General features: G+C 33.6%; 1 protein-coding gene across 1 annotated transcript in view; it reads left to right on the top strand.

Annotated features, from left to right (window-relative positions):
* Positions 1-25,246, top strand: part of nudC (nuclear distribution C, dynein complex regulator) — a 111,627-nt gene that overhangs the window by 63,648 nt on the left and 22,733 nt on the right. Inside the window, exons 6-8 of the mRNA XM_090403583.1 lie at positions 3,440-3,508; positions 12,104-12,229; positions 25,081-25,164. Coding sequence (XP_090259709.1) covers positions 3,440-3,508; positions 12,104-12,229; positions 25,081-25,164 — 279 coding nt within the window. The remainder of the gene's footprint in view (positions 1-3,439; positions 3,509-12,103; positions 12,230-25,080; positions 25,165-25,246) is intronic.

The following is a 25,246-nucleotide window of genomic DNA, read 5'->3' as shown; positions in this document are numbered from 1 at the left end:
TCCCTAGGCATTAAGCAAGGAAATTTTCAAGCCACTTCATGCCCTGTAATAAGCACACAACAGAAATTGTCTTATATTAGAAATGAATCTGACACTGATAGCATTCAACAATATGCTGGTAATCTAAGATGAAAGAGAACTGGGACTGGGTGGTGCAATACAGGTCTTTGTTGCTGAGATGACATGGGAAAAAATTGAAGGAAGACTAAGATCTAGGTTAATTGAGGCATTTATTTGTGCCTTAGAAGACTGAAATGTAAGATTTATTAGTCTTGACAAATAGCATACTAGTTTAGAGTAAATTAGTCAGTACAAATTTAATTCTTCTTCATACTTAAAATCCAGAATACCCAAAACAAATTATTCTGACAGATTTTGTAGTGACACCCTGTATCACCGTGAATTACAAGTCTTATCAGTGACATTAAATTAGAAGAGTGTTATTGCATGGTTTGGCCTTTGTGGAAACTTAAATAAAAATATTAGCCTGTAATATGATCTGTTTGTGTTGCATTGTTAGAGCAGTAAAGTGCACTAAAGAATATATAACCTTGTACTGTCATCTATAAGTCATTGTTTTTCGACCTGGGTGGAAGGCTTGGCAAGTTGAGCAGATTTTACTCAATATAATATGAATTTTTTTTTTTCCTTGACTTAGTTTTATTATCAGTTGCCATTAGGTAAATTATTTTTGGAATAATTTTTGCAGCAAGTTAGTAAAAATTTTTATACTTTTTTTATTCATGTATATTCTGACTTTAAATGTTTTGAAATTTAGTACTTAGCTGACTAAATTATATTCTGTATTGACTTAAATCTGAAACAAATATGATAGTACAATGTGATGGGGGATGCGAACAGTGAAGACTCACTATTGGAATGAACAACGTTCAAAGAATTGAAAACTGGCAGAACTAAACAAGTAACACATGGACCTAATTGGCATTACTAAAATGTAGAAATCTAAAACACGTAAGATCCTGCTGAATAATAAATATAGGGTGTTATGTTCAGGAAGTAGTGATTGGAAAAAGAAAGATATAATGATAATGTTTAAGTAAAGTTCTTGAATACAGATATACATGAAGATAAACTTCTTGAATGGCTGACAATTTCAATTAGAAATATTGGAAAATACACACAAAAACAGTGAAGGCAGGAAATTGCCTTCACTGTTTTTATAAACTGTAATTAATTATACAAATTTTTATTTTAGTAAACATCTTAAACCATCTTCACTGCGACAGAATAGATTATGAGAAATTCAAAACAATGAGGCAGGCACTTGGAGAATGGTATCTTTTGTATCATTTTCACATATCCTGAAGTCAATGAAACTTCTTTTTTTCTTCTATCTTCTCTCCATGTGAATTTATGCATGTCTTTATGTTGAAGCATGATGTTAGTGATGACTAGTTTGTGTCCTGAACAGAAATCCAGCAGGCACTTACCATTATTATTAGCTTTTCCCTTTGCTCCAAACATTTCTGTATGGCTGGAATTTATTTCCTGCCCTGCTTTTGATCTCTAAGAAGGACCAACTTTTCTGTGCACCTATATTGTTGCTTTTGAAATTCTCATTATCTATTCTTTTGAACTGATACTTTAAGACACTTCAACCACAATATCTGTATAATTATTATGATTTATTAATTTTTTTTTTTTTTTTCACTTTGTTGATGTGTGCTTGCCTCTTCATTGAAGAATTTAAAATAGTGTTGTGTGGGCAAATTTCAAAATGGAGAATTTCACAATGAAACTTATTTGTGCCAATGGTTCAACAGAATGTTCTGCAAAGAAAGAATTGAAGTTTTTTGAGTGATGTCCATCTTAGAGATGGACCATGGTAGGAAATGAATCCCAGGCATATAGAAATGCCTGGAATTCATTTGTAAAAAAAAAAAAAAAAAAAAGCTAATAATAATAGTGTCTACTGGATGTTTCAACATAAAGATATACACAAATTCATGGGGAGAAGACAAGAAAAAAAAGTTTTATTGACTGTTGTTATTATTAGTGATATATATCTTCATGCTGGTTCAGAGTATACAGGACATTTGAAATTGGAAATGGTCATCGCTCAGTTTTAAGTAGGACTTGATATCAGAAAGAAAGTTTTAAAAAGAATTAAAGTCAAGCAGCTTTTAGAAGTGAACTGTAGTCTCAATTTTGCAAATATTATTCAAGGGGGAAAAAATTAGTTTTTTTGTATTATTTTCTTGTAATTGTGTTTCAGTGGTCGCTTTCACAATGTTTCAAATACCACTAAAGGTGCAACTTGTATTTAAAGTGTTAGGTTAAGCTTCTATTTTGTAGTGTAATTAAATGATGATTCAATTAAAGCAAATTTCTTATGTGTTGCTGTCACATAGGAATGAATTAAATAATAATAATGGCTTTATTTAAATTAAGTAGTTTAATGACTGCAAATTTCATCTCTCTTACAGAGACATCACTGCAGAACAGGAAGGGGGGAAAAAAAAAAAAAATCCTAACATGAATACAAGCAATACAAAATAAACCAGAAACAGTTTTGATTTTGGTGGTAATTTGATTAATCTCAAGATTTGCTTTATGGATTTTGTGGTAATTTATGGAGGTAGACACTAAAGATTTCAGGTTTTTATTAAATTTTTATCATATTTAGTAATCCTTTAATGGTTCTCCCTGGGGAGTTGGTGGGATTGAGTTTGAAAGTTATAAATAGTGCCATCTCTAAGCAAGATGTAAATTTTTTACTTGTATCCATGTTGAAGACTGCAGTAGTATTACTGTTATCTGCTTTCAAAATGATTAGAGAGCAAGCATATACTAGGTGATCCAAAAGTAACAGAAAAAGTAATAATTCGAAAAGTATAGACAGTAGCACGATGTGGTTTGCACAGAAAGACATGGGATTTTTTTAATAACAAAAAATTTTATTGCCAGAATAATTACATTTGCCCCCAACAGGTGGTGCTTCAGTTGTGTCAGTAGTTTGTACATTGGCGCAACGCAGCTAGGATTACAACAAATGTTCAGTGTGACGGCCGTCAGACCTGGCACAGCATCGAAGAGGGTTTCAGCTGTAATTCCTGTCACATGATGGCGAATAGCTTTTTTCAACATGGCCAATGACGAAAAAAATCCCATGTCTTTCTGTGCATTTCTGTGAAAACCGCATTGTGCTACTGTCTATACTTTTCAAATTGTTGAATTTTTACTTTTTCTGTTACTTTTGGATTTTGGAACACTTTGTTCCAAATAACTATAATTTCTGTTTAGGGATCATAATCTGTGTAAAGATGCTTCTTACATAGTTACAATTGTTTTATGCCTGAAGTCATTGCACACCCATTTATATAGTTGGTTATTAAATTTTGTTAGTACTCACTTATTTAAAAATAGTATATACAGTTATACATTTTTCTAAATAATTTTTTTCTTAATTTTTTGATAGCTAAAAATTCCTCTAAAAGTGAATTTTAGAGTGAAATCAAGTGATGTGATTATTAATTTTGGCAAAAAAGTAAGTGTTTCTATTTTTCTCATATATGTATATTTTTTTTTTATGTATACTTCATTTTAACATATTCTCTTTTTATGATAAAAACAGTAGCATGCAATCAATTTTCACTATAACAAATAATATCATATACTGAACTAACTGGGGGAAAAACTACCAGAAAGTCTCCATATCATCAGTGCTATTCTAAGGAAACAGCACTGATGATATGGAGCTCAGTAGTTCAGTAAACATAGTAACAGTTTAATAATATCTAAAGAACATAATTCATAATTAGACTTTAAGAGTCAGTCTGTAGTTTGAATTCAGCAAAGATTTTGTACACATTAAGGAACCTTCCAAAGACACACTTTGCAAAGAGTGGGTTAGATGGACATAAGCAAGTGGATGCTGAATTCTTATTCCTGAATTCTTTCTACTACAAATTAGAATATTAGTGCTATCAGTCTTATAGGTTATGAAATAATTAAAACATATGAAGCTCACATATTTATTACAGCAGAATTTTTAGCCTGGTATTATTTAAGGTCATCTTCTATGCAATGATAGAATTCATTAAATCAGAAGTATATGTAATGTGTTTGCATGGCATTAGGGTTCAATAGGTTATTAAACAGCATCCATAAGCAAGTGGATGCTGAATTCTTATTCCTGAATTCTTTCTACTACAAATTAGAATATTAGTGCTATCAGTCTTATAGGTTATGAAATTATTAAAACATATGAAGCTCACATATTTATTACAGCAGAATTTTTAGCCTGGTATTATTTAAGGTCATCTTCTATGCAATGATAGAATTCATTAAATCAGAAGTATATGTAATGTGTTTGCATGGCATTAGGGTTCAATAGGTTATTAATAAATTTTTTGAAAAAAATAATAACAGTGATGTTGGGAGTTTAACAGAATTACTTACCAAAATTGGGAAAGATTGATGCAATCATTTTTGTTTAAATTCAATTCATGAAGCAGAGCTTTGGGGGAAAGACTAATCTGTGGAGAACTTAAGTTTTGTTCTAATGAACTCTGCATATGGCAGAGATGCATACTGAGCAAGAATGCAGATGTCTGATTTTAAAACTTAGTTCTTTCATGTGAAAAAACACGGACCTTACTGCTTGCCCACAGTAAGAGAAGCCACAAAAATAAACTGCTTGGTAAACTCCTGCTGAGGACAGTGGATTCAGTTGGATAAAAGATATTTGAAAGTTTTTCAGACTACCAGGGTTTCACTATCTTCTCCAAAGCACCTTTTGACATAAGGAGTACACACCCTATAAGAATCTTCTTGAGGAGATAGAAAACAATGGTTAGAGTTTTTCATTATTATTTTAACTTGGTGTTCTCTCACAAAAAAATTGTCTAAATAATTGTGAAATGTGTTAGATAATGACATTGGGGAGGCATCTGATATTTTCCATGTTCCTACTTGTGTTTCATACATTTTGTCTTTTATTGCTGACTTGCATACCAAATTTGTTGCAGCAATTATGCAGCTTTATTTAATAGAGTCCTGAAGATTTCATCTATAGTGTACAAAGTAAAGAGTTGATATTGAAATCTGATTTTGATATCAGGCTTAATACACTTTCCTTCATAACAGAAGATAGCATTCACACTTCTCTTACATCAGGTGTAAGAAATGCATGCATGCTTCCTGTACATTTACATTCTTCAATTCTAACTCTTTTTTTTTTTTTTTTTTTTTCAAATAGTTTCCACCCACAAAAGGTTTATTTGTAAACCAGCACATATGTACCCTGGGCAGGCTAATGTTTTTAATTGATATTTTACTTCAAATTCCTGAATTTACAGGAGTAAACATACTATGCTGGTACTACATGAAACATTTACACTATTACTTACTTTCTTGTGATGATTCTCAAATTAGTCTGGTATCTGTCAAGATTCCAATATTGTCAGATCTTATACTGCAGTCGTTTTTGGGCACTTACTACTTCATCAATCTATATAAATCTTGGTCTTCCTCTGGATCTTTTCTTGCCATGCAGGCATCAGGCATCTGCTTTACTAATCTTTCCTCTCCCATTCTGTTTAAGTCACCATACTTCCTGAGATTAGCTCTGTTCACACATTTGATTGCTACCATTGTCAAGTTCTTAACTATCATCATCATTTTTAATTTGATTCCGCCATTGATGCTATCTGGTTACTCTCTTAATTTTTCATATGGCTACTTTGGTGGTTTTTGATTAATTTCTCTTATTCCATATAAATTTATTCAGTTGATTCCCAATTATACAATCTTTGCTATTTGGATGTCTCTTTCCACATTTAATTTGCCATATTAATTGAAAATTTTGCCTAATTGGCTGAAATGTTTTACTTTTTCTGCTGGCTTCCCATTCAGGATGCAGCTAATGTTTTCAGTGTTCCTTGTGTTTTCATAAACATTGTCTTTTTTAATGTTGATTTTCATGCTAATTACAGCTGTTATTCAGGTTAATTAAGGAATCCTGCAGACTAGCACTGGATTTATATAGTAGAATAACATCATCTGGATCAAGTTAAAGAGCTGAGATTGGCATCTCCAATTTTGTTATTGGGTTTAATGCCACTTCCTTCATAATATGATCAAATAGATGATGAATAACAGTAGAGATAGTGTGCTGTTTTGTCTTGTACCTGATTTTACATCAAACCATCTACCCACCTATATATTCATCAATTCAAACTGATTGGCTTAACAACTCACACAGGCAGTAGGAGGGGGACTGAAAGTTCTGATAAACACCTAAAACAAAAATATTAAAGCAACTGATATAACCACAAGAAAGAATGTACGAGGACATAAGAACATAAGCTACCTTCCTTCATGACTCTGCTACTAGTATGTTCTTTCTTCTGTTTATATCATTGCTTTAATATCATTTTTGTTCTAGGTATTTATCAGAAGTTTCCAGATCCCCTTAGCATATAGATAATGTATAGTTGTATATAATATCCCATTTACACTGTATAATTATGGCATTTTGAACAGCATTTTTTTTTTCCAAGCTCTCATCATCATCAAATTCCTGCCATGTACCCTCAAGGGGTGTACAGGATATGACAGTACTACATGAAAAATTTACATCATTACTAACTTCCTATCTACAATTTTCCTCCAAATCAGTCTGTTACTTGTCAAGACTCCAACATTATCAGATCTTATATTTCTATCGTCTAACGCACTTTGTACCGTATCAATCCACCTATATCTTGGTCTTCCTCTGGGTCGTTTTCCTGCCAACCTGGCAGAGAACACTTGTTTTGCTAATCTTTCCTCTCCCATTCTATTTAAGTGATCATACCACCTGAGATTAGCTCTGCTAACGCATTCTGGATGCTGACAATGTCAAGTTCTTTCCTAATATCCTCATTTTTAATATGATATTGCCATTGATGCCATCTGTTCACGCCTCTAATCTTTCTCAGGACTTTCATATCTGCGGTCTCTAGTCTTTGGTCAAGTGTTTTACTTCTGACCCAGCTCTCAGATCCATAAGTTAAAACTGGTTTGAACAATGTCTTGTATACAGCTAATTTAGTGTTCCGACTAATTTCTCTCTTATTCCATATGAATTTATTCAATTGACTTCCCACCATACCAGCTTTGCTGATTCTGTTGTCTATTTCTATATTTAATTTACCATCTTCAGTAAAAATCGTGCCTAAGTAACTGAAATGTTTTACTTGTTCCACAGGTTCTCCATTCACAACACAGTTGACATTTTCAATGATTCTGCCTATTTTCATTGTCTTTGTCTTTTTATTGCTGACCTTCATACCATATCTATTACAACAGCTATTCAATTTAGTCAGAGAATCTTGCAGACTTGTAGCGGATTTATTTAGAAGTATAACATCATCCGCATAAAGCAAAGAGCTGACATTAATATCTCCAATTTTGATATCAGGTTTAATACCACTTTCTTTCATAATGTGATCCATATAGATAATGAATAACAGAGGGGATAATGTACATCCTTGTCTCACACCAGATTTAACATTAAACCATCTTCCTGTACTTCCTTCAATTCTAACTGCTGACTTACAACTCAAATAAAGACTAAGTATTGCTTGATATAATGCCCCATTGACACCATATAACTGCAGCGTATTGAATAGCTTCTCTCTTGGCACCTTGTCATATGCCTTTTCCAAATCGACAAAACTTAAATACAGATCTTTGTTATATTCCCATGCTTTCTCAACTATTTGTCGTAAAGTGAAGATCTGATCCTGACGGCCTCTATTTGGCCTGAATCCAGCTTGTTCTTCACCAAGCTTTTCTTCCACAATTCTTCTCAACCGTTTCTCAAGTATACTTGCATAGATCTTGCCAGGAACACTCAGTAGGGAAATACCTCTGTAATTCTCACATTCAGTTTTATTTCCCTTTTTATATATGGGTACTATGAGAGCTCTACTCCAATCATCTGGAATTCGTCCCTCAGTCCAGGCTTTCTGAACTATACAGTGCAGCCACTGTAAGACTTTTATACCACCATACTTCAGCATTTCTGGTCGAATATCATCTACTCCTGCTGCCTTTCCACATTTCAAGCCTTTGATGGCTTTTTCTACTTCAAGTATGGATATGTATTCCTGACTGCATGCCTGGTCAGTGTTTTTTATCACTGTTCTGTGCCAAAATAAAAAATGATGGTACAACATGACAAAAAAATTTCCAAGCTCTATAAAACTTAAATACGGATCTCTGTTGAATTTCCATGATTTCTCAGTTAATTGTTTTAAAGTGAAAATATCCCAACAACCTGTATTTGGCCTCGACCAAGCTTGTTCTTCTCTAAGTATGCTTACATAAATCTTATCTGGAACATTAGGGAAATTTCTTTCCTCTATAATTCTCAGTTCAGTTTCCCTTTTTTTGTAGCTGGATATTATCACAACTCTACTCCAATTATTTGATATTCAACCCTCTGACCAGCTGTTCTGAATTATGCAGTGAGGCCACTGTAAAACTGTCATACCTCTGTATCAGTATTTCCCAACTTTTTTTGGATTATGCCCCACCTCAACGCCTCAAAGATTTTGATGTCCTCCCCCTCACCAACAGTGGTGAGTGTTTTGAGTATATCAGTGATGAGGTGATGAATGCAACATCATTTTCAAATGCCCCCCCCCCCCCCCCCCCCGGTGGGACGTATGCCCCACATTGAGAAATACTGCTCTATATTTAAACATTTTGAGGCAAATGCATTCCTCTTGAATATTTTCTACTATTGTGTCTTAAATGAAACAACAAGTGGCTTTTCTGCCATTTGTTGTTTCATTTAAGTCTTTAGTAGTTGTTATTGCAAACATCTAGAATATCTTTAGTTTTTCATGTCACCAGTTTTCACGGATTTTGTTTTCATCAGTTTTTATGACTTTATGTTAATTCTATACTGTCTTATTTACATTTAGTCAACAGCTTTTCTCTTGCAACTTTGCTCTTTTTTTACAGACATACTTTATATGATGCAGATCCTTGTCACAATCCCATTATTTTTCAACTGTTTTTCTTAAAATAATATCTGGTTCTCACAACCCGTAATTTGTCCTAAATCCAGCTTGTCCAGCGTGTTTCTTTTTTTGCAATTTTTGTTATCTTCTTCTTAAGATAAGATCTGATAATGTTTGAGTCTTGACAGATAATAGACTGATTTGGAGGAAAACTGTAGATAGGAAGTTAGTAATGATGTAAATTTTTTATATAGTACTATCATATCCTTTGATGATGATGATTTTGCCATCTTCATTAAAATTGTGCCTAAATGGAGATTTTCTTTTTTTACTTATTTTATAGGTTCTGTTTTCAGTTAAAAAAATCATGCTTAAAGGGAATCTGTAGTCCTTGTTTTAATGGGGGGGATTATGTGATTCCCCCATCACAAAAGGTTGTAGGCCTATAGTATATTAGTACTATGAGTGGTCTATAAAGTTTTTTTTTTTTCTAATTAATTATATATAATATCATCCAAGCTTGATTTGCTTGCTCAGCCTTAAATAAAAGGCTGGTTATAATCCACTAATTCAAGCCCTACCCAAGGGCCTATGAGTTGTGGAAATATCTTTTGAATGTGAATGCTGTGCTGAACAAAGTGGCTGTTTGCAACTGCCTGATTTTTAGTCCATCTAACACAAGTGTTTCTAGATATTTTTTCGATGTTTTGGGGATGGTGCCTAAAGCACTATTATTATGGGAACAACTTTTTTTTTTATTTTGCCAAATTTCTTCAACTTGCAACACTTTGTAATTTTTTCCGTTTCTTTTTCATCAGTTCAACTATCTCCTGGTACTGATATTTCGATAAACTGAACACCCTTGTTTTCACTTTTTCAACCACTATTATATCGGGTGTATTATATTCCAAGCTTTTGTCAGTCTAGATTTTGATATCCCAGAGTATTTTAGCTTTTTCATTCTCAATCACTTTTTGGTCAACTTTATGCTTCCAATAGTCTGTAGATACTTTAAAACCATATTTTTTTTTTTTTTACATTATATCACATTATTATTTATACATGTATGTGTGTTTGTTTGTTTATTTATTTATTTTTTTTTTTTTTTTACATTATCTGGAAACCCTACTCTAGAGACCAAACATGGAACTTTGCAAGCCTTTAATAAATAAGGTGCTAGTCTTACACTAGGTGATGAAATTCATCTCCCACCTAAAGACAATCACAAACATCCATATCCACGATGTTATTCAAACCTGCGACCTGTTAGTTGAAGATTGTATGTCCTAATCAGGCAGGCAATAGTGATATCTCTGTTTGATAAATAATTGTAATAGAGATTGACATGAAATTAGTTCTGTTGAGATTCGGTTGATGTGGAAAATCTTCACGGTATTGAAATCTCAATAAAGCTGATTCCACTTCATTTTCTCATATTTGGGGAATAGTTATCCAAAAAAGGAACATTAAAAATTAATATCTTTCTGCTATATTTATTAACAGGATTTAAACATTAATTTTTAGCTCATTTGTATTGTTACATTGATGTTTTTTTTTTATCTTTAGTTCTTGTTGCTCTAATAAATATATGTGGAAAAACATTGTAAAACTTTTTTTTCTTAATGTGTTTTTATCTGTTAAATCTTTTGTAATAGTGTTAAAGGACACCTAAAGTTCAAAATCAAGTACAGGTATCCCTCGATTAAAGCAGTTAATTAATCCCTCGATGTTACCACATATATCAAAATCGCGTTAATCAAATCTAATAATCAATGGTAAAAAGTACAATTCGTCCCTGATTGATTACTGTACTAATAGTTTGTTTTATATGGTGCTCTTTTAGGAAAGTAAAAAATGAATGCAAAGTAAATGTTTAATAAATACTTGTACCTACATTAGTTACTGCAATTTTTTTTAATCAAAAGAAGTTATAAAGAGTCGTTTGCAAGACTCTTTATAACTTCTAAATTCTTGTTATCGTAGAATTTATCGGCATAAATTCTATGATAACAAGTAAAATGACTCTGCAGACCTCGGCAAACAAGCATTCTTCGATTAACATCTGTATCCATATCCAGTACTTGCTGCTTAAGCGATTCTAAACTGCAAAATATTCCATTCAGTTCTTTGACTGTTATTTCCTTTGGAACCTCATCTTCACATTTGTTCATTATCTTCATATGTGCATTGTTCAATTTCAAGAAGATCGTTGTCACTGAAATCTTTTGAATTTGAATCCACTAATTCTTTAACAGCTTCTGCATCAACACCATCAAAACCGAGGTCTTCACCAGTTGCAACGATTTCTTTGACCACGTTGTTCACAGGATTTTGAAAACAACCTAAGTCATTAGCGCATTCTGGCAGAAGGTTTTTCCAAACAGCTTTCATGCAACTAGAAGACACTTGCTCCCACAAGTCACGAATGTTCTCGATTGCGTATTTAATGTTAAATTTTTTCCAAAATTCGTGGAGCATAATCGCATTTTCTCACTTTGTTGTTTCTACTGACTTTGAGAATGTCTTTTTAAGAAAATAGGCTTTGAAAGTTGCAATGACACCCATGTCCATGGGTTGTAGCAATGATGTCGTATTTGGTGGGGAAAATAAAACTTTCACATTCTCACACAAATCATTAAGAGAATTTTGGTGACCACGAGGCTAGCAGCCTTGTGGCGTGAGCATGATTTTGAGTGGTAAATTTAAAGGCGCGTTAATCAAAACTCTTGTCGTGTATATCAAGGGATTGTCGCAATTAATTTCGCCGTGATAATCAAATCCGCATTAAGCAAGGGATACCTGTATAAGATAGCATTTCAGTAAATTATGATTTTTAAAAAAAAGAAATGTTCATTAACCTAATAAGTACACTTTGGCAAATTACTCTTAACTGACACAGTGATTGAATTGTTTTATGTTCATATCTTTGCAGCTGAATTTTTTTGTTCTGTATAATAAAATTGCCTGTTTGTTTTTGCCATTTTACATCATTATAACAAGTTCACAAAATCAAAATAAATATGTAAAAAAAAAAAATCAAAATTGAATGGGAAATACTGTCTATATATTTATTAATATTGTGCATTGTTATAAACTGTTAATAATATGTTAAATTTTCCAACTAGCATCTTAAAGTAGGCCTTAAAGGTCATCCTCCAATTATTGATGATGAAACTTATAACACAATTAAAGTAGAAGAATCCTGCTGGTTTTTGGAAGACAACAAGACTCTAGCCATCACTCTTGAAAAAGTGAGTTTCTTTAAAGCATTTCTGAAATACATACAGATATATGTCTGTATATATTTCAAATTAATATAAATGGAATTAATTTAGCCACACACACACACACACACCAATATATAATATATATATATATATATTTTAATTAAAAGATTTAATGACTAAAACCGACAATAATAGTAAGGCTTTATTGAAATAAACACACAACTAGTTTCGGCTTGTGACAGCCTTCTTCAGGTGTCTCAAGGTGTCAATTATATAGTACAATTTTCCTGTGCTTCACAGTTTTAAACTTCAGTGTTTTTATTACTGTTTCCTATTCTTAGAAGACACCTGAAGAAGACTGTCAAAAGCAGAAACTAGTTGTGTGTTTATTTCAATAAAGCCTTACTATTATTCTCGGTTTTAGTCATTAAATCTTTTAATTAAAATATATCATAACAACCGAGTCAATGTTCCTGAAAGAATATATATATATATATATATATATGTATGTATATGCTGGCTTGGTTGGCTGAGTGGTTAGTGTAGCCGCTTTCCAGCCAAAAAAACTGTGGGTTCAAATCCTGCTGTGGGCATGGATGTTTGTGATTGTCTGTGAAAATACTAGTGGTGGTGTTGTTGGACAGTAGATGTGGTGTAGTTGGGATTGAGTGGTGGACACAGTTGTAGAGTAGGTGCTGCCCTCCCTAGAGGTGTAACATAATAATAATATTAATATAATAATATATACATACTAATTCTCTTTTTAACGATTTCAAAATAACATGGTTTAGAAAACAAAAGCAATTCTATTTTTACATGGTGTATTTTGATTTAACACAGGAACCAAATGGTGCTTATTTATTAAAATTTCTGTTTGAATTCAGTTCTGTTAAAAAGGGCATTTCTATTATAATTATCTTTTCCTAAAATTCAAGTTTAAGTACATAAACTTGAATTTTGGGGAACCTTCCTCGATGTTGTAAATATCAGGAATTACTCTATGCTGCAAAATGTAGACAATTGTAGTGACAACAAAAAAAATCATAATTTTTGTAATTATGATTCCCCAAAGTTAAGCTAACAGATGAGCCGTTTTATATCCACTTGTCATTGGTTCCTGTAAAAGAAGGGTGCAATGCTGATTCCTCGAAGTTAAGTTTGTCCGTTACGGGAGGCCCGCCTATATAAAGCTGCTTGGAAGGAGTTGAGCTGTTTGCTAAACAATCATTTCTTGTTTACATTTTGAAACGTTTAAAACCATTACTCATTAATTGATCCCTAAATCCACAGGCAATGAAAGGTGTGGATTTTAACGCATTACCAGTGCACAGGAAGGAAAACAAAAAAGGTTGAGTCACAAAAGAAATTTTTAACGAATGGTTCCATCAATGTTTCGTTCCAGAATTTAAACACTATTTGATGGGGAAAAATCTGGACTTTAAAGTTTTATTGATTATAAACAATGCGCCTGGCAATCCCGTTTTAGAACACACAAATTTGAAATTTTGTATTCAACCCAAATGTGAAATTTGTAGCCATAGTATTCAACACTAAATATGAGGCTAATCATCTTGAATGGCAGTCAGTCTCAAGTAGAGTGATGTAGGCAAATATGAGAATAGGGAACTGGACAATGAGACTTGTTGTGCCTATGGTCCCACAGAAGGTTCTACTAAGATAGAAGTGGAGGAATATTTTGAGGCTCTAAAGAAAGCTACTGACACAATGAAGAAGGAAAAGTTGGCCCTTGTTGGGGATCTAAATGGCAGAGTAGGAAGTGATTGTCAGACATACAAAAATGTTTTGGGAAAATTTGGAGAAAAGAGCAAAGCTAATAATAATGGCAAATATCTGTTGGATTTCTGCTCAGGAAATGGACTGGTTATTACTAACACCATGTTCCAACATAAAAATGTGCACAAATTCACATGGAGAGAAGAGGCAAGGAATAAGAAAAGTCTCACTGACTATGTTATTGTTTATAGTGATGTTTTCTCCCTGGTGCAGAACACCAGACTGTACAGAGAATTTGAAATTGGAAGTGATCACTATTTAGTCTTGAGCAGGATAAAATTGAATTTCATATTGAAAAGAATAACATGTAAGAAAGTTTTAAAGCGAATAAAAGTTGAGCAGCTCTCAGATGTGAACTGTAGACTAAAATACACAAATTTTATTGAAAAGAAAATGAAAGAGTTTCAGAACAGGAACCAAACCTTAGAGATTCAGTGGCAAACCTTGAAGAAAACCTTGATTGATTCAGCCAGAGAGGTATGTGGTGAGGTTGTCTGCAAGGATAGAAAAATAACAACTCCATGGTGGACACAGGAAGTTAAAGAGGCAGTGAAGGAAAAGAAGAAAGCATATCAAAAGTTCCTGGAAAATAAGTCAGCTTGTGCTCTTAGAGAATACAGAGACAAATGTAAGAAAGCTAAACACTGTCTAAAATTAGCTAAACAAAAGTCATGGGAGGACTTTGACAAGAACATAGAAAATAAATATCAAGAAGGTGGCAAAATATTGTGGAGGTTGTTGAAGAAGCTTAAAAATGGAGGAAAGAGTGCTGTAAAAGGAGTTAGAGATGATAAAGATGACATGAAAACAGAGGGGGAAAAGATATTCGTGAAGTATGGAGTAATTACTTCGAAAAATTGCTAAATGAAACAAGCAGTGATAGCACAGTGGTAAAAAACACTCAACAGGCATACAGTCAGAAATAAGTATCCATACTTGAAGTAGAAAAAGCCATCAAAGGCTTGAAATGTGGAAAGGCAGCAGGAGCAGATGATATTCGACCAGAAATGCTGAAGTATGGTGGTATAAAAGTCTACAGCGGCTGCACTGCATAGTTCAGAAAGCCTGGACAGAGGGACAAATTCCAGATGATTGGAGTAGAGCTCTAACGATATCCATATATAAAAAGGGAAATAAAACTGAATGTGAGAATTACAGAGGTATTTCCCTACTGAGTGTTTCTGGTAAGATATATGCAAGTATACTTGAACAACGGTTGAGAAGGATTGTGGAAGAGATGCTTGGTGAAGAACAAGCTGGATTCAGGCCAAATTGAAGCTGTCAGGATCAGATTTTCACTTTACGACAGATAATTGAGAAAGCATGGGAATATAACAAAGATCTGTATTTAAGTTTTGTCGATCTGGAAAAGGCATATGACAAGGTGCACAGAGAAAAGTTATTCAATACGCTACGGTTATATGGTGTCAATGGGGCATTATATCAAGCAATACTTAGTCTTTATTTGAGTTGTAAGTCAGCAGTTAGAATTGAAGGAAGTACAGGAAGATGGTTTAATGTTAAATCTGGTGTGAGACAAGGATGTACATTATCCCCTCTGTTATTCATTATCTATATGGATCACATTATGAAAGAAAGTGGTATTAAACCTGATATCAAAATTGGAGATATTATGTCAGCTCTTTGCTTTATGCAGACAATGTTATACTTCTAAATAAATCCGCTATAAGTTTGCAAGATTGAATGACTGTTGTAATAGTTATGGTATGAAGGTCAGCATTAAAAAGACAAAGACAATGAAAATGAGCAGAATCCTTGAAAATGTCAACTGCGTTGTGAATGGAGAACCTGTGGAACAAGTAAAACATTTCAGCTACTTAGGCACGATTTTTAGCGAAGATGGTAAATTAAATATGGAAATAGACAACAGAATCAAAAATCTGGTATGGTAGGAAGTCAATTGAATAAACTCATATGGAATTAGAGAGAAATTAGAAATATAAACACATTAGCAAAAGATTAATGTTTAATTTGCCAAATATTTCTGTCTGAATATTACAGACCATCTTCAGTGGGTACATAGGAATAGTTTTAAAAACAAAGTGGAATACGAATTGATCATTCATACATAGAATGCGCCGTGTGATGTCATATTGCTAAGTATTAGATGAGTAAAAAAAAAAAAAACATAATTAAAGATATTAATTCAGAAATTCATATAATGATCTTAAATAATATTACTGATAAAAAAAATAAATAAATTTAATGTGTTATCCTGATTAAACTTTTCGAAATTTTTGATATAGATATACAGTCTCATTACGATTCAAGTTGGGACGTTGAAGTAAGGCCTCTACACTTTCTTTAAATAAACGTTCAAATTTGTAGTGACATCTGTGTAGGAGGAGAGTCTTGGACGAAAGGATGTTGTGGTTTGTTTCTAATCCAGATTTCTCAGGTTTGTTGTTGAATTGATGACTGGTTCTCTTGAATTCTTTTTTTCTATGGAACGTCCAGTTTGTTCAAAGTAAGAAAGATTACAAGGACTTGATACACACCAGGTAGAGACAAAGTTGAGCGTTTATCTTTAGATGAAGGAAACTGGGTGGATAATTTGTTAATAGGTGTAGAAGTAGCTGTTAGATCATATTTCTTTAGAATTCTCGAAATTGGTTCTGAAATCTCGGAAATGTAAGAAATTGGAACTCAATGTATTGAATCTTGGTTGTTCAGTTTTGGTTTGTAAGAATCGAAAAGATGTTGTGTAATCTTTTTGGAGAAGTCATTTAGTTTCATGTGATGTTTGATAGTTGAAAGTTCCTTCTGTAATAAATGAGAAGTTGAACAGTTAGTTTTTGCTCGTCGGATTAAACATTTTGTGATTCCTGTTTTTTGACAAGGGTGATGAGCAGATTCTTTGAGAATATAACGACCTGTGAAAGTTGGTTTTATGTAAACTGTTGTTGTAAGAATACCAGAAGGTGAACAGATAAGAACATCTAAAAAGGATAACTTGTTGTCTTTTCCAATTTCCATGGTAAACTTTATACGAGGATGTAAGGAATTGATAGTGCTTAAAAGGGAAGGTAAGGAGTCTCTGTCGTGAGGCCGTATAGCAAAGATGTTGTCTGTATATCTAGCCCAAAAGGATGGTTGAGGGAATATAGATGAGAATAGGACTTCTTCTAGATGTTCTAAATAAAAGTTTGCAAGAGCAGGAGAGAGTGTACTTCCCATGGCTGTTCCTTCCACTTGGTTATAAAATTTATTTTGACATAAGAAATATCCAGAGTGCATTACGAAATCAAAAGGTTTTATAATATCTTGTGGGAAGATGTCAGCTAGTAATTCCAAAGTCTCTTTGAGAGGTACATTCGTATAATAAAGATTCTATATCAAAGGTAACCATAAGATCTGTAGGTTGTAAAGAGAAGTTTTTTAATTTATTTAAGAAATCAGAAGAGTTTTTCAAAAAAGAGCGTGAGTTGCCAATGTGTGACTTCAATAATATAAATAGATATTTTTAGAGGGAAAGTTTTTTTCTATAGTTTGAAGAGTCCATAAATCCTTGTATAAAGTTTACCGTGGAAATTGAAAAAGACAACAAGTTATCCTTTTTAGACGTCCTTCTCATCCGTTCACCTTCTGGTATTCTTACAACAATAGTTTACAGAAAGCCAACTTTCACAGGTTCTCATAGAATCTGCTCATCACCCTTGTCAAAAAACAGGAGTCACAAAATGTTTAATCCGACGAGCAAAAACTAACTGTTCAACTTCTCGTTTATTACAGAAGGAACTTTCAACTATCAAACATCATCATCTCATCTCATCTGATTGGTAATGGGTTGAGTCCACTAAGAAGAAAGGTTCTCCACTTATTGCGATCTTTTGCCATCTGAATCATGACTCTATAGCTGAGTAGATGTGACACAACAAACATCACATGAAACTAAATGGCTTCTCTGAAAAGTGTACACAACATCTTTTCGATTCTTACAAACCAACACAGAACAACAATACGTCGAGTTCCAATTCCTTACATTTCCGGGATTTCAGAACTAATTTCGAGAATTCTAAAGAAATATGATCCAACAGCCACTTATACACCTATTAACAAATTATCCACCCTTCTTCATCTAAGGATAAACGCTCAACTTTGTCTCTACCTGGTATATATCAAGTTCCTTGTAATTGTAATCTTTCTTACTTTGGACAAACTGGATGTTCCATAGAAAAAAAGAATTCAAGAGCACCAGTCATCAATTCAACACAACAAACCTGAGAAATCTGGATTAGAAACAAACCACAACATCCTTTGGTCCAAGACTCTCCTCCGACACAGATGTCGCTACAAATTTGAACGTTTATTTAAAGAAAGTGTAGAGGCCTTACTTCAACGTCCCATCTTGAATCGTAATGACTGTATATGTATATCAAAAATTTCGAAAAGTTTAATCAGGATAACACGTTAAATTTATTTATTTATTATTTTCTTTTTATCAGTATAATATTATTTAAGAGAATTATATGAATTTCTGAATTAATATCTTTAATTATGTTTTTTTTTTTTTTTAATACTTAGTGATATGACATCACGCGGCACGTTCTATGTATGAATGATCAATTGTTCGTATTCCACTTTGTTTTTGAAACTATTCCTATGTAGCCATTGAAGATGGTCTGTAATATTCAGACCGAAATATTTGGCAAATTAAACATTATTCTTGTGCTAACGTGTATATATTTCTAATCATTATGTCACAAGTATCGTTAAAAAATCAAATTTTATTCCTTCATGGGGAAAACTTCACCAATAAAACCAGCAAACTAGTAACTCAAGGTACGTTACGAGCGAATATCGTCTTTTTAAAAAAATGCCGCGACAACCAGATAATTTTTAATTTCGCTAAGATTAAAGAAACCATTAAATCTTCTGGAGCTCATAATATTTACAGGAACACCAGTTTATCTTTAATCCATAATCAACTCAAAGCTGCTAAACATGATCTGACTATTAACATTCAGCTAGTTTCTGATCTCCGTATCTATATCTCCACAAACTTAGAACCACATCTTTCAAACATAGTTCTGGATGTAGCTAAACGCTTTTACAACGTTCTTATAAAAAACAGAATCAACATCTAAACCAATATGATGTTCTTGTTTCTAAACGAATCAAGCCTTTCCAAGTTCGAGATAATTGGATCGTCAGTGTATCCAGTCGGCCTTTAACCGATAATGAAATACTCATCCTCTCAAAAGGACATGATTTCTCTATTGTCCAAAACGATTCCATATATAGATTTTCTACTTATTATCGAACGAAACCTCATTCATCTGTCAAGTGAAAAAGCCAAGCTTCCTCCTTCGAACATATCTCCTTCTGAAAAGAAAGCTATACGTTCCTTAAGAAACAACAGTCACCTCATCATTACCAAAGCTGACAAGGGAAAACCGACAGTAATTATGGACTCTTCAAACTATAGAAGAAAACTTTCCCTTTTACTTCGAGATCACTCAACATATTAGGAACTCAATTACGATCCAACCAACAGACAACTGAAGAAATTAAATTCCCTTCTAGATGATGTCATAAGTTTAGATGTAGACACTATTGAAAAACAAAAAACTCATTTTGCAAGGCCTCCCAGGTTTTATGGTCTATCAAAAATACATAAGACAGATATTCCTCTTCGCCTTATAGTGGATTGTATTGATTCTCCTACCTATCGCATAGCCATATATCTATCTAAATTATTGAAGTCACACATTGGCAACTCGTGCTCTTTTTTGAAAAACTCTTCTGATTTCTTAAATAAATTAAAAAAAACTTCTCTTTACAACCTACAGATCTTATAGTTACCTTTGATATAGAATCTTTATATACGAATGTACCGCTCAAAGAGACCTTGGAATTACTAGCTGACATCTTCCCACAAGATATTATAAAACTTTTTGATTTCATAATGCACTCTTGATATTTCTTATGTCAAAATAAATTTTACAACCAAGTGGAAGGAACAGCCATGGGAAGTACACTCTCTCCTGCTCTTACAAACTTATTTAGAACATCTAGAAGAAGTCCTGTTCTCATCTATATTCCCTCAACCATCCTTTTGGGTTCGATATATAGACAACATCTTTGCTATATGGCCTCACGACAGAGACTCCTTGCCTTCCTTTTTAAGCAGTATCAATTCCTTACATCCTCGTATAATGTTTACCATGGAAATTGAAAAAGACAACAAGTTATCCTTTTTAGACATCCTTCTCATCCATTCACCTTCTGGTATTCTTACAACAACAGTTTACAGAAAACCAACTTTCACAGGTCATTATATTCTCAAAGAATCTGCTCATCACCCTTGTCAAAAAAACAGGAGTCATAAAATGCTTAATCCGACGAGCAAAAACTATCTGTTCAACTTCTCATTTATTACAGAAGGAACTTTCAACTATCAAACCTCATCATCTCAGCTCATCTCATCTCATCTGATTGGTAATGGATTGAGTCCACTAAGAAGAAAGGTTCTCCACTTATTGCGATCTTTTGCTATCTGAATCATGACTCTATAGCTGAATAGATGTGACACATCAAACATCACATGAAACTAAATGGCGTCTCTGAAAAGTGTACACAACATCTTTTCGATTCTTAACAAACAAACACAGAACAACAATACGTCGAGTTCCAATTCCTTACGTTTCCAGGATTTCAGAACCAATTTCGAGAATTCTAAAGAAATATGATCCAACAGCCACTTATACACCTATTAACAAATTATCCACCCAGTTTCCTTCATCTAAGGATAAATGCTCAACTTTGTCTCTATCTGGTGCAAGTTCCTTGTAATTGTAATCTTTCTTTCTTTGGACAAACTGGACGTTCCATAGAAAAAAGAATTCAAGAGCACCAGTTATCAATTCAACACAACAAACCTGAGAAATCTGGATTAGCTCAGCATGGATTAGAAACAAACCACAACATCCTTTGGTCCAAGACTTTCCTCCTACACAGATGTCGCTACAAATTTTAACGTTTATTTAAAGAAAGTGTAGAGGCCTTACTTCAATGTCATAACTTGAATCGTAATGACTGTATATCTATATCAAAAATTTGTAAAGTTTAATCAGGATAACACATTAAATTTTTTTTTTTTTTATCAGTATAATATTATTTAAGATCATTATATGAATTTCTGAATTAATATCTTTAATTATGTTTTTTTTTTTTTTTTACTCATCTAATACTTAGTGATATGACATCACGCGGCACGTTCTATGTATGAATGATCAATTGTTCGTATTCCACTTTGTTTTTAAAAACTATTCCTATAGCCACTGAAGATGGTCTGTAATATTCAGACCGAAATATTTGGCAAATTAAACATTGTTCTTGTGCTAACGTGTATATATTTCTAATCATTATGTCACAAGTATTGTTAAAAAATCAAGAGAGAAATTAGTCGGAACATTAAATTAGCTGTATACAAGAAAGTGTTCAAACCTGTTTCAACTTATGGATCTGGGAGCTGTGTCAGAAGTAAAACACTTGACCAAAGACTAGAAGCCACAGATATGAGAGTCCTGAGAAAGATTAGAGGCATGAACAGATGGCATCAATGGCAATATCATATTAAAAACAAGGATATTAGGAAAGAACTTGACATTGTCAGCATCCAGGAATGCATTAGCAGAGCTAATCTCAGAATGGGCTGGGAAAGATGAGCAAAACAAGTGTTCTCTGCCAGATTGGCAGGAAAACGACCCAGAGGAAGACCAAGATATAGGTGGATTGATATTGTACAAAGTTCCTTAGATGATAGAAATATAAGATCTGATAATGTTGGAGTCTTGACATGTAACAGACTGATTTGGAGGAAAATTGTAGATAGGAAGTTAGTAATGATGTAAATTTTTCATGTAGTACTATCATATCCTGTACACCTCTTGAGGGTACATGGCAGGAATTTGATGATATAAATAAAACTACAGTCAAATGTGTTTGCACAAATTTATACAAATCTACATGAGTCTTCTGTCATCTACCTGAGTATATATGGCCTGGCTAGATAGGTTAGAATTTTAAAAAAACTCCACCAGAATATGACAAATAGTGAGACGTGTATCGCATTTTTCACACATGGGAGGGTCATCAGCCCTCAATAAATAAGAATATGTAACATGACTGCAACCTATGCAGAGCCTAGCGAGAACAACTTCCTCTCTTCTCTTTATACATTGACTCAAATGCCAATACTTAATTTCAGGCTTAATGTCATATAATTTATTTGTCAGTTCTTCCTACCATGATGACTGCCATTGAGCAATTGGCTTTGATCTTATAAGCTGTTTGTGTATGATACTCTCAAACAATATGTGGAGAAAGTATGAGCTGATTTACCAGCTGCATCTACAGCCTCATATCCCTTAATTCCAATGTGGCTTGGAATCTAGCACAACTGAACATCATATTTAAGGATTTTCATTTTGTACAACAGGTTTAACACCTCATAAATGTGGATTATACATAGTAGAGGAGATAGCACATAAAAAGCTCAAGAGTGTATAAATTATGCACTTTTGGTTGCAGTTTATTTTTTTATATGCACAAGTGCAAGCTGAATGGCATGTAACTCTGCTGTATAATTGCTGCAATCAGGTTTGGATCTGGTTGGAGATAATAATGTCAGGAAATACAGCAACAGCACAGCCAACAGAGGTATAGTTCTTGAATCATCAGTATGGATGGGCAAGAAATCAGAGTGTGTGCTGCTCTGTGTGCATTAAACTATTGCAGGTAGACAGATGATGGAGTATGAGACTACGGCAGCTGACAAAGTGAGATGTTGCAAGATGGAGTGCAAACCTGCCATGGAGGGATGCTGTTATGTTTAGTGTAGGCAATATTGTCACCATTCATACCAAGAGCTTGCACAGTCCCTTTAACTTTAATACCAAAAGGACGTATGGCAGTCTGAAGTGTGTGTGATATTGAGCTTCTCAATGCAGAGAAAAGCGACGAGTCCATGTAGGATGGTCTGGGAGAGACTTTATCTTTATGGCATAACTGAGAGACAACTGTCTCCATCAAAGTGATAGATCCAGTTCATTTTCTTCAACATAAAGACTTTGAGTGGGTGTTGTGCAAAAGGCACCAGTAGTTATTCGTATACCCTGATGATGGATGGAATTTAACCATTGCAGGTTACTCTGTCTTGCAGAACCATAGACTTGAGACTGATAATCCAGCTTTGAACATATAAGTGCACGATAAAGATGGAGCACTGAAGATTGATGAGCACCCCACTCAGTAGAGGATAAAGTGCAAAGGAGGTTCAATGCTCTCTTACACTTTTCTCTTAGTTGATGAATGTGTGCTAGAAATGTAAGTTTTCTGTCAAAGATGAGTCCCGAGAACTTGGCTTCTGTAGCTACTAGCTACTGGAATAGCAGTTCGTCCCATTCTTAATTCATGATCTGGATGAAGAGTGCATTTTCAAGAAGTGCACACAGACACCTTTTTCTGTTGAAAACCTTAACCCATTACTAAAAGCCCACAGAGAAATATGATCAATTACTAACTGAAGTTGTCTTTCAATTACCCTCATGTTATGAGACTGACAGTGAATTGTGAAGTCATCGACATACAGATCATTGGCCACAGTGGGATGAAGCTGTTCAGTGATTGAGTTAACTTTAATAGCAAAAAGTGTCACACTTAAGACAGAGCCTTGGAGAACACTCTGTTCTTGATGATATGGTCGAGATAGCATACTTCCCACTCTGACTTGGAAAGTTCACCTGGACAGAAAGTTTTTAATAAATACAGGAAGGTGTCATTTGAGACCCAGGTTATAGAGGTCTTTTAATATGTCATATCTCCAGGCTGTATCATAAGCTTTTGTCAAAGAAAACTGAAACAAGATATTCTTGCCTCAGAAATGCATCACTTATACAAGTTTCTAAATGAACCAAATAGTCTAAAGTTGAGCGATGTCTACGGAACCCACATTGTGTATTGGAGAGAAGATTGTTGCTTTCTAAATACCAGAGAAGTCTGGCATTACCATTTTCTCTAGTATCTTACAAAGACAGCTGATCAGAGCAATAGGTCAGTAATTATTTGCTTGTGTTGGATCCTTTCCTGGTTTTGGGATAGCAATGACAACTGACTTATGCCAAGAATCTGGAAACTCTTCCTCTTCAAGTATTCTGTTGTATATTAAGAGAGATCCATAAAAGATGAGGGTAGATGTTTTATCATTTCATAATGGATGTCATCAGGCCCTGCTGCACTAGAGTGAGACAGTAGAAGAGCTCGTTTTAGTTCCTCCTTAAATGGCTGATTGTATGGCTCAAGAACATTAGTAGAAAAATTTTGCCTTTGTTTCTCTTGCTGCTCTTTCAGTATTAAAAATTCAGGAGGATTTGAAGATGTTTCTGAGATTCTGCAAAATTTTCTCCCAAAGAGTCTGCAATAGATTTGAGATAGAAATAACATCATGGTCTAAGGTAGACAAACAGTGTGTTCTATATCTACCTTGATTTTCCAGATTTTATCCCATACAATGGACTGGTCATTTGATTAACTGATGTAGTAAATTGGATCCATGATTGTTTTTAACTCCTATGTCCCACATAACATGCTTTGGCCCGAGCACACTTAAAAGCTATTAAGTTTGATGTGATGGAGTATCTACGAAATATACCCCATCTGCATAAAGCTGTTTTTTGAAAGCAACCAAGTCCTCAGTTTTAATCAAACATATTTAGTGGGGTGTGGAATTTTAAAGAGATTTCAATTATCTTCACTTTTAAATATTCAATCAACACAAAAAAATCTGTGTTTATTTTTTTTTTTTTTTTTGTCTGGCATTCTGAGTTCCACCAAGGCTCTGGATAGAGTGGAAACCGAGATGATGTTTTCAGGATGGAGGCTTGCTGTCTGGACAATTCACTCTGTTATATACTTTACTGTTTCATTGATAGGTGTTTGACTGATATATTGGTGTGTGCATGTGTACTTTAAACACTTTGAATTTTATTCATATAACTATATATGGTTAGCAAATTATTTGATAGCAGAAATAAGCTACTCTATATTATCATTTACAGGTGAACAAAATGGAATGGTGGAATAAATTGATGATGACTGATCCTGAAATAAATACTAGGAAAGTAAATCCTGAGCCTTCTAAAGTAAGAATACTTCTCTTTTTTAAAAAAACAAACAAACTGATGTTTAAAACTGTGGTAAATTGAATATTTAAAAGTGAAGATA

The sequence above is a fragment of the Typopeltis vanoorti genome, chromosome 14 (genome assembly GCF_054136105.1).
Source record: "Typopeltis vanoorti isolate ZY-2024b chromosome 14, IOZ_Tvanoo_1.0, whole genome shotgun sequence".
NCBI classification, from domain to species: Eukaryota; Metazoa; Arthropoda; class Arachnida; order Uropygi; family Thelyphonidae; genus Typopeltis; species Typopeltis vanoorti.
Note: the sequence above shows the minus strand (reverse complement) of the source record. Positions and strands in the feature narration are given on the sequence as shown.